The 15,672-nt window shown below is 37.5% G+C and overlaps 1 protein-coding gene across 1 annotated transcript in view; it reads right to left on the bottom strand.

Annotated features, from left to right (window-relative positions):
- The window catches only part of CRISPLD1 (cysteine-rich secretory protein LCCL domain containing 1), a 39,899-nt gene that overhangs the window by 8,033 nt on the left and 16,194 nt on the right, over positions 1-15,672 (bottom strand). Inside the window, exons 2-11 of the mRNA XM_009995581.1 lie at positions 12,754-12,872; positions 12,496-12,628; positions 8,725-8,840; positions 8,026-8,126; positions 6,357-6,536; positions 6,204-6,264; positions 6,017-6,083; positions 5,284-5,414; positions 2,068-2,111; positions 1,902-1,974 (exon numbers count right to left, since the gene is read on the bottom strand). Coding sequence (XP_009993883.1) covers positions 1,902-1,974; positions 2,068-2,111; positions 5,284-5,414; positions 6,017-6,083; positions 6,204-6,264; positions 6,357-6,536; positions 8,026-8,126; positions 8,725-8,840; positions 12,496-12,628; positions 12,754-12,872 — 1,025 coding nt within the window. The remainder of the gene's footprint in view (positions 1-1,901; positions 1,975-2,067; positions 2,112-5,283; positions 5,415-6,016; positions 6,084-6,203; positions 6,265-6,356; positions 6,537-8,025; positions 8,127-8,724; positions 8,841-12,495; positions 12,629-12,753; positions 12,873-15,672) is intronic.

Below are 15,672 nucleotides of genomic sequence, written 5' to 3'. Positions count from 1 at the left end.
GCATTCTTCAACAGGTCTGGTCTTCTTCCCTTTGGATAAGCACATGGTGTTCTTGTTCAATGTATGTGAGGACAGTAGAAAAGCCAGTGAGAAGAGAGACTGTTCACCCTTTGATTATTGCCTAAAGCATCCTGAACAAACTGTACAGTTGAACACCTTCTCAGGAAAGGCAGATCTGCTATAATGCTGACAACCTGGTGATGCAAGCCTATTTAGCAACTTATAATGAAAGTGAACACTTGGTATCTGTGGCTAAAATGCAAAACTCTGCAAAGTAATGACATTCCTAGCTGATCCCAGGAGATCGCAAAGTTACTGAAATAAAACTTGTGTTTACTCAACTGCATTTTGTTAGCATTTCAGAAAAAACTTTCTGTGATTCATGCCTACTATAGCTCCAAGTTGCACAGGAAAGCCATGTGGGAAGCTAACAGTACTATAGAGGGTGTTAAGCATCTGGTTTAGTAATTAAAATATGCTACAAGGAAGAAATGTCAGTCAGCTCTAGGTCTGCTCTGAGCCCTTTCATTTAAACAATGGGTCATCCCCTAAAGGCTTCGGAGCCACTCTATGTGGGGCAGCTCTGGGATGCTATCCACACTTCAATCGATACTTGGAATGTCACATCATGTGGGCATACTAGTGTCTTACCAGATGGGTAACTGAAACAGGAGGATGCAGCTAGGAAATATTTTTATCTGAGGGAAGCATGATGACAAGAGGTCTTGTAAAGACCTGCTGATTTATGGTTAGGGCATGTGAGGGAAAAAATGAGGTTCTGCAATCCATGCCATTTCTAATTACTGCTTCCAACTCTTCAGACTGCATTTTCAGAATTGAGAGCATGCACAGAACCTTGAATGAGTTACTGATGTTGTGAAGTTCCTTAAGTTGATGCATCAGATTTAATCAGATATTTTAACTCTATTTTTATTTTTAAATTTTCTTAAAGACAGACCTCTTACTGAAACTAGTTTTAGTTTTTAATAATGAAGAAAGAAAAAGATGGAATTATGAAATTGTACCCATGCATTCCTGCATTCCACTCCTTCACTTCTTCAGCTCTTCCAGCTAGAAAGCCAGGAGTTATAGCCAAACACCAAACAACTCCATGGACCCAAGTGCTACATGAAGACATATTTTCCTAGCAGTTCTGGCTTTGTACTTGTTTCCTGTATTGGCTGTAGGATTGCTATGAAAGTAATCCTGTGGATATCTCCAGCTTAGTTTGTGGTAAAACATGCTACACTGTATTTACCTTTCACTCATCTATGGTTTTAAGAACTGTTACTGCTTTCCTTCCTCAAAATATTGCAGCACAAGATCCTTTCAAAGAGTTAAAACACCAGCTTCAAAGAAATGGCATGCATATTTAAAGCTGTTAACTGACCTGCAGATCAGACCTTACTTTAACTTTATGTGTTTCAATTTTTTTTGCCAACATATTTGCTCACTCTGTCCTTCAGAACTCCCCAACAAGTTGATAAGCTGTCTAACTATTGGTATCATATTATATTGTATCTGTTTTTTAGGCAAATAAACTGAAAAAAAGTATATTTTAGTGTATTTTGTCCAAAGTCCAAAGCTATTACAGTGGACTATGAAAAACAAAAATTCATCTTTCTTTGCAGTCTTTAGTCTAAACAACGACTTCACTAAGATTTGCCAAGGGACCAAAGTAAGATCTTTATGGGCAAAAGGAAGTTAAATTCTCCTAATAAAAAAGCCTGTAGATTGTATTTACCTACCTGGACTTCTACTCAGGCCAAGGACTAAAACAGCAGTAAAACATTTCTGACTTCATTTCTCTGGCTACTTTTGTCACCTTTATCATACAAAACAATTTTCTGTAATTCACTGAAAATATGGCAACACTTTAATAAAAGTCACAAGAATTTTACCTTGGACAGTGTGAGGCTGGTTTTTGAAATGGGCATAGTTGTTCCACTGTCGTTTCACAGGTGATAGCTTGAACTGAAGAAAGCAAAACAGAAAAAAATAAATGTGTGCTATTTTGAAAAAATGTAACTCAATATAGTACTGAGTTTATAAGAAATAAATGCTAACCTGTTACTTTAGAGACAGTGAAGGAGTTAGCAGATTGATATTTTCTGAAGAAGAAATAATAGAAACAGTCAGTAAATAGCATATCTCGGTTATTTCCTTTAGCTAGAAGAATTTTTATTAGAGAATCTAGAAATAAACTCAAGACATCATCCCAAATCAATTTGTATTCACTGTACTCCCTCTTCCCAGTTGTGAATCTACTTACTGCAATGACACATTTACTTTCTACTACCAGTGAATCTGTTTGAAAATCAGAAAAGCATGTTAAAATCTTTCTGTAATTTAATTTTCTAAGAGAATAAGTGCACTAAGAACAAATTATGCAATCTATTTGTCCCTCAAAATGCAGCCAGCAAATTCTGTGGTCACAAAGAAGGATCCATCTACTAGAAGAGACCATTCACTTCCCCCTAAAGGTTTGTTCCTACAAACAGCTCCAATGCTGAAGTGTTTCTCCTGGCAGCCATTTTGAAAAATTTAATTAAATTTTACTTTCAGTTCTTGTGTTTATGTTAAACTATCACCAGTACCACTAAAAAAACAGTATAACAATGTGAAAGTGTTTTTCTCAGTAATGGTTTGGCACTCAGATGTATTAGTTTACTCTTGTTACATATAGTCAGTTATATACATTCTGTTATATTTCAACCAATGAAAACTTCTATTTTACTCCTCTTTATCTCCTATTTTACTTCTCTTTTAAGTCATTGGATATGCAATTCTAGTATTTTTCAACTGTAACAAAGAAGCTGCTGATGCTTTTGGTACCCGTAAGGTTAAGTATTATTTTAAAACCCAACCAAACAATAAAATTATTTCCTATTCACCTATGGAGCAAACGACTCCTGTGTTCTGCACCGCACTGCAATTTGTATTCAGAAGCTGATTGCCTGCATTAGTTTAGTTAGCTATATGGCTCACCAATTTCATATTTGCTGATATTGGATTCCAATTTGCTTTCATAGAGTTAGCTCATATTTCTGTTGTCCTAGCATTGTCAAACACTAGTGGGGAATAGTTCACTGTATTCCATTGTTGATTTGCTTGCTGAGATATTGCTAAAAATGGTATTCTACCCTATGAAAATGCAACAGTTGAAGAAACATTTGTATCAGCAATCCTGATTATAAATCAAAGGAGACGAAGATTAGGAAGTTTGCTGTGTGTTGCACTGACGTTCCCTTTTCTCTCCTGTTTTGCAATATGCACTAGAGGTGAGATCAATTTCATTTCATTTATTAATTGAATAGATACATAGTTTATGCAAAGCTCCATCTAGAGATACTGGTTAGTCAGGTAGCTGTGAGGTATCCCCAGCCTCATTGATAGGCCTTTTGAAGGTTGAAACTTTAGTAAATCGTCTCTATTTATCCCAAAGCCTTTAGTTTAGTGACTGACTTATGAAGCAGATGCCTAATCACAGTACTTCACAAATTCACCCTAAAAGGTGATGTCCTAATACTACAGGACATTAAATAATATTTATGTCATTTATGTGCACACATTGTGGCAGTTTAGTGAAATATAGAGAGGAAAGTATAGGTTTGTTCCTTTAGTGGCCTTTTATCTTTAAGGCATCTATTTTTTTTACAAAAACTGAATCACAAAACCAAAACAGCCATTACTGTTTAGAAACAACAAAAATTATCCATGCCCATAGCAAAGAAAACCAAGTCTTAATACCTCACTCTGAGTTCCAATTTTCAGAGGACAAGTGCTGAACACATCTGAAGCCTAGACACTCATAGTTTTGTCTCAGATGGCACAAACACATACAGATTTCAAGTGATAGGAAATAAAATTCCTTCTAGTTTGAAAATTTTCTACAGTTCTAACTATTCTTAGATTTGTAAGAAAACAGGGTCCTAATATGTTAGTATTAATATAAACAAGATTTACTTCTCACTTTGTCTCAAAGCATTTAAAAAAGAGGTATTTGTCTGTATCTTCATTTTTAGGGGAGGTAACTTAAACCACAGCCAGATCACAGGATGACCCAAAGAAACAGATTGATATTGATGCCTTAAGTGCTACTGAGGTAGCCAAAATTATAGGCCACTGAATTTAGTCTACCTGGTCAGTGGTTTCTCTCTATCCTGGATTAGGTAAATCTGTTGAAAAGAGAAATTGACAGGTGTCATAGCATGTGACATTTGTTAGCACAGCACAGAGCGAGAGCACAACCTACAACCTCTACCTATCCCCTTAATCTTCTTACCCTTGGGTTCACACGTGAGCCAAATGTATCACCCAGCAAAATTCTGCTTTCTAAGTTCAGTATTGCTCATACATCAACTGTTACACACATACTACTATTAGACATACACTAACTATAGACAGAAATAAGGACAGAAGTGTATATCTCTGCAGAACAAATTAAGATATAGTGAAGTCTAATTTGCAAATAGTAACAGTATCTTAGATCTGCAAATAGTATTACTGATGTTGTCCTATCCTTGTATAACTACATACAGAAACAACCAGGTATACTCCAGTTTTACAAACTGTACTTCTGGTTTTCCTTTTAGCATGTCAGCAAGAACTTGGACCTGTGTTCACATACCAGTCTCAAGGCAAGCACCTGAGCACCTCCAAATGATGCTTCCACAGTATGCAACATTTATTATTCCATCACAGGCCAATGCAGAAATTGTGCACAAAATAACATATGTAAATTCTGGAATACTGATGAAACTATCAAACATATAGGAAGAGGTGTATTTGCTACTTGGTTTATACTGTTCCTACGCACAATGCAAGAGAGTCACTTCCCAACACAAACTTGTAAGGTCATTGCCCTATTAGCTGAAATAGACTACCACATCCATAGGCCAACCCTGGAAATAGTACTAGCTTTGTCCAAAAGATGTAAAAGAATCTACTTCAGAGCTTGTGCACACTAGTTTTCTATAATATATACATTTACAAAGTAATTAGTTGAATACTCCCAATGTTGAGATTACTTAACTACAAATACTAAGTTATTGCCTAAGAGATTTTGTAAATACTTTCACCTACTTTTACATCTTTATTGCATCACTTTTCTGCCCACCATTAAACACTGGCTAGAGTTTCAGAATGGATACAATACCTGAATATCCACATGCCTTTTCATAGCATTTTCATATTCTTTATGATAAAAAGTATGAAAAAAAAATGTTATTACTGTCATATGTTTTGCATGAAAATTTTTCAGTATATTTTAAGAAAACTTACCCAATTGATTGAATGCCATTTCTATAAGACTTGATAAAGTAATTTTTCCTTCCTTGCCTAGTGACATCAACCCAACCACCTTCATTGTCTAGGATGCCATAATGTATGGCAGCTTTACAAATACTGGATTGCTGAAAGCAAAGTATGAAAAGCAGTTCAATGTCAGACAAAGCCACTATTTTACATTGTAATTCAATATGCAAAAATCAGGAATTACGATGTGTCATTAAAAACTTGACAGATATTCTGTTAAGATTGATGTATAGATTTTGTTTCACATGAATAAAACACAACTTTATCTTACTCAGAGATAAACTATACTGATTTACAGCATACTTGTTCACACTAGCTCTCATTTTCTATACGGTTTTTCAGTTCTACAGAGTAGAACTGCATGTATTTTCAGCTAGCTCTAAGCAAGAAGACCTCACTTACAGAAACAATTTTTATGAGTGTAGCCCAAAATTGCTGTATTTACATGCAAGTATGTGGACACAAAAATTCTACTGTGCAATGTGTAAGAAGCGTGAAGTACTTTTGGACAGTACATGCAGAACAACAGATGCAAACTTAGATTCTGATACTATCCTAAACTTCTGGTACAGGCTTTTATTTTTGATGAATACTGATTTCTTCAAAACGCATTCTTAATACAATTTTAACTAGTACTCCAACAGAAAAGACATCTAATTGAACATGCTACTAGTACAAAATCTAATTTTAAAATGTTTACCATTTCATAATGTACACTTCCAATAACTTTGGCTTTGCTATCCAAACAGCCAGCAGGACATTCATACCTAATAAAATAAAACTTTGTCTTAAATCCTGGGATTACAAAAAGGGAGAATATTCCAGACAACATACAAATATAGCCTTTTAGAATAATCTCAGAATGATAAGTTTAAAATTTAGCATACCTGTTGCAAGTTGTTCCTTTGCACTGATCTCTTAGCCTTACTTCACATGAAACAATCTGAGCTAAAACAAGCAAAAAGCAATTTCACTGCAATGAATTTGATACTACACAATTCAAATTTGTTGATCACTTGCAAATCAGATAAATTCCTTACACATTTGCTGGGTGCTTATTACTTCATTTTTCTCACTGTCATCAGTGCCTGCGGAGCCTGAAGGTGAATGAGTTCTTGGATGGCTTTGTGACGTTGCATCCTGGGCTTTTGATCTCTGCCGTTCAATCTCATTGGTTTCCTCTTCTGGTTCATGGGGAGAATAAGGCCTTTCTGAACCCTCTGTTTCAGAAAATGAGAAAAAAATACCTCTCAGGCAAAAATAAATAAATCGGTGTTTGTGGAATGTAAATCCCTTACCATATTTTGCTAACATGGCTGTGTTCTTCTAAATGGTAGATGAATACAAGCAAGAAAGCAAAGCAAACTTTCCTCTGCTTAGTAAGTTGAAAACCTCAGGCTTAGTTATTTTGAATAATCTCAACTATGTTTCTCATGCTGAAAAAGATTTTTTTCTAGCACAAGCAGCACAGCTGAGGTATGAAAATGCTCTTAACATTCCTGTTTCAGTACTTTCTTTATGCCACCAGAAAACCAAAAAACCAAATGTGATATTTCTGTTACACATTAGAAAAGTTTTACCAAGTTCATAATAGATACATGTAATTAAAGAAGTTGATTTCATAAAAACATACACCTGAAAATGAGGCCCTTCTATTAATACATAATTAAATAATTTTTAAGTACTCACTCAATCTACATTTCTTACTCAAATAAGAACCATAAGTAAGGTAGTTGGGGACACTTGTGCAGCATTTAGGGTCCATATGAATTACCAAAAGTTATTACCAAAAATTTCTAAATTACTTATACACAGAGCGAAACAAAAAGAAACAGCAGCTTCAAAATATTCTGTGTTTCAATGCTATAAAATATGAATTGCATTACAAGAAATGACAGAAAGTTAATTATCATCCTAGGTGACATTTTGTTTAATTACAAATGTCTTCTAGTCTCATTTTTTATTTTTCATATAGTAATCACAGAATGGTTTGAATTGGAAGGGACCTTAGAGACCATCTAGTTGCAAACCCCCTGCATGGGCAGGGACACCTCTCACTAGATCAGGTTGCTCAGAGCCCCATCCAACCTGGCCTTGAACAATTCCAGGGATGGGACTTCCACAACTTCCCTGGGCAACCTGTTCCAATGTCTTACCACCCTCACAGGACATAATTTCTTCCTAATGCCTAACCTACATCTACCCTCTTCCAGTTTTAATCCTTTACCCTTTGTCCTCACATTATATGCCTTTGTAAAAAGCCCCTACTGAGCTTTCTTGCAGGCCCCATTCAGATACTGAAAGGCTGCTATGAGGTCTCCCCAGAGCCTTCTCTTTTCCAGGCTGAATGCACATCGCTATGTCACTAAGATAACACTTTTCCCTGTAAACAAATAACTGTATAGACTTCCACTATAGTTACAGAGAGGCACACAAAAATCACACAACAACAGTCTACATCTTGTGTACTAAAAATCTTCAATCAGCACTTGAATCAGCAGGAGCTCAGTTCACCACTCTCTGGTGAAGCTTGGCTTCACATATGGTAAGTACATGGTGTCATTCACCATAGCAAAATACGTCCCTACCAGGTCTTTGGGTACATGCACAATATATTCTATTCCTCTATGTTAATGCATAGTGAAGAAAGAAAAAGAAAGGCTACATTTCCCTGCCTGTTTGTAGTTGTACTGCTGAAAAAGTACATACCTCTGTAGCAAAGATTTTCTCTGCAACCTCCTCCAAAACTAGGAGGACATGCGGAACAAGGGCGGCCAGGCTTATAAGGAGCATGACCCCACCAGTTACCCCTTTACACACACACAAAAAAATAATCAAAATTAGCTTAACAAGCCTTAATAAATGAACATCTTAACATTAAACAGCATTTAATATATAAATAAATAAGTGATGAAAAACAGAACTTAGCCCATAACGTTGTTTTTATACAACAAATGCAAGTTCATGAAGCAAAAAATCTGAAGTATCGCTGTAAATGGCTGTAAGATCTTTTTAGATTGGCATAGCACCATAAGACTAAATCTCTCAATTACATGAGAACAGGCTCTGCTCTCCTAAATGGAATATTATATAGAATTTGATCTTAACCATGGGCTTCATGTCACACATTCCTTAAAATCACAAAGGAGAGGTACACTTATTTTTCAGACAAATATCACACTACACCAAAGACCTCTGATGTTGCATGCTAAAACATAGACCAGAAAACTGAAGCTCTATAAAATCACAGAAGTATTTGTGCAGCCAAAGGCTGCTTTGGGAACAATGCTTTAGTTTGTAATAGTACAAAAAATAGAAAGCCCAGACTGATTTCCTTTCAGATTATTTCCTGGATTATTATAAAGTACCTTGCCCACTTAAGGTATTTTTGGGAGTCATGCTACTTACTTAGGAGAATAATTGCATACAAGATAGACTGCTTTTGGCCAGATCTGTCCCCAGATGTTCATGTTATGACACAAATTAATTGCACAGCCAATTCTGCTACTTGTAGCCCAAACAACCTATGGAAAAGGAAAGAGAAAGGCATGTGAAAATCAAAGCTGATTAACATCTAATCAAAACTATCTCCAAACTTCAACGTATAAAACTCGACTCAGAAAAGTGATGTTCCTATCTGTTATAAATAGGTTGAAGCAACCTAATTGCAACCATCAAAATGTCATTCAGTTATATCCTTATTAGAAAGAAAAGCTTTACCTTGATATAAAATATATGGCTCTAATTTTATACTAATAGTTTAAGCACCCCTTACATATTTCTAAACATTGATGAGGTCACCCCTCAGTCTCCTTTTCTCCAAGCTAAAGAGACCCAGCTCCCTCAGCCTTTCCTCATAAGGGAGATGTTCCACTCCCTTAATCATCTTCGTAGCTCTGCGCTGGACTCTTTCAAGCAGTTCCCTGTCCTTCTTGAACTGAGGGGCCCAGAACTGGACACAATACTCCAGATGCGGCCTCACCAATGCAGAATAGAGGGGGAGCAGAACCTCTCTTGACCTACTAACCACACCCTTTCTAATGCACCCCAGGATGCCATTGGCCTTCTTGGCCACAAGGGCACATTGCTGGCTCATGGTCATCCTCCTGTCTACCAGGACCCCCAGGTCCCTTTCACCTACACTGCTCTCCAGCAGGTCAGCCCCCAGCCTGTACTGGTACATGGTGTTTCTCTTCCCCAAATGCAGAACTCTACACTTCCCCTTGTTGAACTTCATCAGGTTTCCCCCCGCCCAGCTCTCCAACCTGTCTAAGTCTCTCTGAATGGCAGCACAGCCTTCTGGTGTGTCAGCCACTCTTCCCAGCTTTGTGTCATCAGCAAACTTGCTGAGGGTACATTCTATACCCTCATCCAGGTCATTGATGAAGATGTTGATCAACACCGGTCCCAGCACCGACCCTTGTGGGACTCCACTAGTAACACACCTCCAACCAGATTCTACCCCATTGACTACAACTCTCTGACTCCTTCCTTTCAACCAGTTCCTAATCCACCTCACTTCCTGGTCACCAAACCCATACCTGATCAACTTATCCACAAGGATGCTGTGGGAGACGGTGTCAAATGCTTTACTGAAATCAAGATAAACCACATCTACCGCTCTACCATCATCTATCCACCTAGTAATTTCCTCATAGAAGGCTATGAGGTTAGTCAAACATGATTTACCCTTGATAAAACCATGTTGACTGCTCTTGATGACCCCCATGTCCTTGATGTGCCTGGAGATAGTGACAAGAACAAGTTGTTCCATCACCTTTCCAGGGATGGAGGTGAGGCTGACCGGTCTATAGTTACCCGGGTCCTCCTTCTTGCCCTTCTTGTAGACTGGAGTGACATTTGCTATCCTCCAGTCCTCAGGCACCTCACCTGTTGCCCATGATTTACTGAAGATGATGGAGAGTGGCCTAGCAATGACCTCCGCCAGCTCCCTCAGCACCCTTGGGTGCATTCCATCTGGACCCATTGATTTATGGATGTCCAGATTACTCAACTGATCCCTAACCCAATCTTCATCTACCATGTCAAACTCTTCCTCTATCTTGACTTCTTCTGGGGCTATATGAATCTGGGGCTCATAGGGAGACCCTGCAGGAGTGAAGACAGAGGCAAAGAAGGCATTCAGCACCTCTGCCTTCTTTATATCCTCTGTCACCAGGGCTCCCACCTCATTCCTCAGTGGGCCAATATTGCCTCTAGTGTTAGTTTTGTTAGCTATGAATTTGCAAAAGCCCTTTCTATTATCCTTAACCTGACTTGCAAGGTTAAGTTCCAAGGAGGCCTTAGCTTTTCCAATTGCCTCCCTACATCCTCTGACAATAGTCCTGTATTCCTCCCAAGTGACCAGCCCCTCCTTCCATGATCTGTGGATTTTCCTTTTCCACTTAAGTTTGCCCAGCAGTTACTTTTTTAACCACGCAGGGAGCTCTTAGCTCCCTTACTAGATTTTCTAACCATTGGGACACTCTGATCCTGTGCTTGCAAGAAGTGGTCCTTGAATGTTGACCAGCTGTCTCGAACCCCTTTACTTTCTAGCACCCTGTCCCATGGGACTTCCCTTAACAGCTGATTGAGGAGGCCAAAGTTTGCCCTGTGGAAGTCCAGGGTTCTGGTCCTGCTGGGTATTCTGTTCCTTCCACACAGGATCCTGAACTCCATCTCGTGATCACTGCAGACAAGGCTGCCATTGACCACCACTGCTTCAACAAGGCCCTCCTTGTTGGTGAGTACAAGATCCAGCAGCACTCCTCTTCTAGTCGGCTTCTCCAACATTTGCATTAAGAAGTTATCACCAATGCACTGGAGGAACCTCCTAGACTGTGAAAGGCTGGCTGTGTGAGTCTTCCAGCAGATATCGGGGTAGTTAAAATCTCCCACGAGGACTAGGGACTGTAGTTGTGAGGCTGCTTTCAGCTGCCTGTAGAAAGCCTCATCAACTTCGTCATCTGGATCAGGAGGTCTGTAGTAGACCCCCACCACTGTATCACCCATGCCTGCCTGCCCCTTAATTCTTACCCACAGACTTTCAACTTGCCCCTCATCAGCCCCTGCACAAAACTCAATGCATTCTAGTTGCTCTCTCACATAAAGAGCAACTCCACCACCTCGCTTCCCCACCCTATCTTTCCTAAAAAGCACATAGCCATCCATGGCCACATGGCCACTCAAATAATGGAGTTTACTTGTATATTCTTTCATGTCATTTGCAATCCTAGGTGTTTTTTTTCCTTTAGTCATCTATTGAAACAATTTGCATTAGAGATGTCAGAATTATCTGAATGACTAAAGCTGGATCATTCAAATTAAACAAATATGACAGGTGATAAACTTGTATTGATTCAAGATAAGCTCACTCTGTAGTTCGAAAAGGATTTAGCAGTTGAAAGAAATAGAAACTGTGAAGAATTAGTACCACAAAGAACTAAATATATGCATCATGATCTCACATGTAAAAGATAAGTGTAATTCTAGGTATTTTTACAGAAATGGTAAATAAGAATATGGAGGCAATTCTTTCTTAAAATTAAATACAGCTGAAAATTATGCTAGTAAACAAAACAAATAAATGTTAAAAATTAGTATTTTTGAGGTTATCTAACGTTATATTGAATATTATACATGGATTTTGGTATCATCTGAGGGTCACATATCTCCCATTCACAGAAAATGACTGGTTCCCCTCTAGAAAAAAATCAGGCTAGATATACAGATTTAAGAAGTAGCAACTAAATTAGCTCTTATACAATTTCAAAATCCTGCCAAAGTTAAAGCAACACGTCAAAATCTCTTTTTTTAAAATGTGATGTTTCTTCAGCATGTCACAGAAAGGACTACCAACACTAAAGTGCACTGAGCAGAGGCAGCCCACACCAAGCTTTGTGAGCTTTTTTCTTAATCCTGTTAAGGAAGCAATATTTATAAGGATGAGATCTAAAGATTTGTATGACAACCCTCCTGTGTGTCACCAACACCCAATGCTTGAACCTAGGAGATTATGCTTGTAACTATGGAGATTAGTAACAACAAGCCCCCTTTGTTCTTTAGCCCTGTGGTATATACTGCAAGATTAACATTCTACATGTCATAAAGCAACCAAACCGGAGGTCTTCACTGTTTTTTTCCATAGCTAACAAAAAAAAAAAACAACCACCTACATACCTGCGTGTAATGTGTACAAACAGGACCAGAGCATTTGTAAGGACAGTATGGGTTGCATTCATGAGGATGGGGATACGTGAAATCTCTCACTTCGTCATACCATGCTTGGACATGAAATGTTGGAGGTCTGTACCTATGAAAGCCAGCAGTAGTTGATCAGATCATTCAAAAGTTGCAGCTTCTATCATTCTACCTTTAAGCAAATTTTGTTATATTTAGATAAAACAACATATAGTATAAAATATTATCTTAAACTACCTTCCCCAGTGTGCCCCCAAATTCTGCCCAATTGATGGAAGAAGGCTTGCAGGCCCATGTTCCCATAAACAGGTTTCAGCCCATGACTCTGCAGATCTCTCCAATTCTGTGTCCCACGTCTGAAATTTGAAAGAAAAGAAAGGGACGTCTTCTTATAAATATTTGGTCAGTATCTCTTATTAAAAATAATAAAAATAGAGGATTATCTGTTTTTAAAGCTTCTGTTACCAGGGCAGAAGACTGAAGAAAAAAAGCAACAGTTGACAATTGTATAGCCCATTTGTGTTACATAAGAACAAAAATGTTTTCACCAAGAGAAAAAAAAGTTTTAATCCCTGCACAGCATTCTCTTTTAAGGCATGTGCAGCCATGCTGCAGTGAATAAAAGGCAAATATGAAACTGAAAGGTTTAGATCAACTTTCCAAGATAAATTAAGTACATTTTCTGTCTTGTGAGATTTCTTTTCAGTAATAGGCACTTTTCTTAGTCAAAAGGGTATTATTCAACACATTTTCAACATAAGGCTTTACTTCCTCTAAACCAAGAGTTATCTGAAATAAAAGTCCTTTTCTCTCCCTTTTCTATAATCAGCTTTTATTGAAATAATACACAGTTCAAACACAAAATATGAAACCTAGAGTAAGGTTGTCATTCATTGTTTTTTTTGGCTAGGCTGGCAAAAAGGTGGCATTCATATTAATAAGAGGTATGCTTAGGACAAGTTAAAGAAAAAGATCAGATATTGTTGTTTATCACAATTGTTTATTCTTATTTTCTATTATTTAAGGGACACAGGAAAATAGGCTTGTAGCTGAAAGGCAAACAGAAGCTTCTTTCTTTCAAAAGCATACTAAAACCTGCTCTTCTTGAAATTATACCACACCATGTATGCATAGTTTTTACTGCACTACGCTGAGGTTTGTTCAAAGTGTCCATCCTGTGCAAAGTACCCTGATCACAACTTGACTTTTCAAATCTCCTCCTGATAGTTGCAGAACCAGTTTCCAGATGTCTGATTCTCTGATACCAGCACTCAGGTTAGGAAACTGAAATACCTTGAGGAAGGAAATATATTTCCTGGTAGATGTTCAATTATTTCCTAAATTCTAAGTTTCTTAGAGTGAGACTATGTTATCTAAATAATGGTAATTCAGTATTTCCAAACCAAGATTCCCATGTAGACACTGGAGATCATGTCTACAAATTTTTGGCACAGATTGAAGGTAAAAAACCTCTTAACACAGCCAAAGAATTCAGAAATATAACAGACAAATTCCTTGTGCTAGAATTTATTCTGCTATTGATTCTGACATGCAGTTTTCACATTATTAATCACATTACTCATCAAAAACATTTATGTCCTTGGTTATGAAAGACCATGATTGTGTAAAGACCTTAATATCCTCCAGTTTAATCCTAGAATATCTTCTTGGTTCTCTTCTGAAGAAGTCTCTAATGCATTGAATCTCATTTTGTCTGTTGTTGTTAGTATCACAGAATCATAGAATGGTTTGGGTTGGGAGGGACCTCACAGATCACCTAGTTCCTACCCCCTAGGTCACTCAAAGCCTCAATATTAATATTATCAGGAAGTAAGAAATGTACAGGATCCATTCTAATTCCCAAAACGCAACATCTGTTTTAACAGCATGATTCTAACAGTGTAATAATGATAGAATAAACATTTTAATCCATATATGGATACAAAAGTCTGACTTCAGGAAAAAGCAGGAGTTTTCTATTCACCCTATACAGCCTGTATTTCAACGTCATAAGCCACAACATTCTTTAATCTTCACAAGAAAATATTTTAATTTTAAATAAGAAAGCTTTATATAACAATTTGTATCAATCTTTTCTTTTTCACTTTTCTTGTCACACTGTCATAAATAGTTCTTCTTCCTATTGTACCCACTGTAAAAACCTTAGAGCTTCTTTCACATTCACTTTTTTTCTTATAAATTGTAGTACAATCGCTTCATCAATGGAACTACAAGATTTTAGTATTTTAAAACAAATGCCACAATATATTCTCTAATCAAGCATCCCTCCATTCATTCACCTCTGAAAACAGCAGTCTCAGTTAAAGGACTTGTACTGTTGTTGCAAGTTTTCTTCTCCATGCAAGTTTGAAAACATTTTATGCAGCTACTTTAACTGAAATTATTTTTTTGAAGATCAAAGCTAGGTAGCAATAGAAGCTGCCTGAATCAATTCCTTTAGCTTGTGAACGAGTTATCTTCAACAAAATGTTATTTTAAAGACTGATGATAGCTATGCATGACTGAGCCATCCAGAATTCTGCAAGAATAGCCTTTTGATGAAAAAACTGAAATTCATCATTAGTCCTCCTGAGAGATGATAACCCACACTCCAAGTTATTGTTGAGACTGGATACTGTCTTCAAAATATTCCTTCTTTTTCAACTGTTTCTCTGTCTTCATCCAAGTATAACATAGTCTTCACTCCCTCTTGCTTGCCTAGCCAGAGATAGGCACAATTCTAGGCCACAACCAGATGCAGCAAAGAAATGATCTTAATGGATGAGCAGATGGGATGCAGCAAAGCTCTTTGCAGGAAGCATAGTACATGAGACAGGATCACCAATGAGAAGCTTGGATATTTTTGCTGATTGCACAGTAACTCCTGACTCCAGAAAAGGTTGCTATATGAGACAGAGAGCCATCTCCAGTCTCCCCAAAAAGGAGTTTGTGTGCAAGATTATCTCAGAGAGGAATCTGCACGATTACTTAAGGACAAGAGGTTAGTCAGTTACAACTGTTATCTAAAAACAGCTTTAGAAATCAAATCTTTATAATAAAGAACATTATTTTTAGAACTTAAATAATTCATACTTCAGCACTTTTTTGTGTCACGGTTTGACTAAGGGTCTGCAATTGAACCAGCGACAACAACGC

The sequence above is a fragment of the Chaetura pelagica genome, unplaced genomic scaffold (genome assembly GCF_000747805.2).
Source record: "Chaetura pelagica isolate M959 unplaced genomic scaffold, ChaPel_1.0 scaffold83, whole genome shotgun sequence".
Lineage (NCBI taxonomy): Eukaryota > Metazoa > Chordata > Aves > Apodiformes > Apodidae > Chaetura > Chaetura pelagica.
This window is presented reverse-complemented; position numbering and strand designations above follow the sequence as displayed.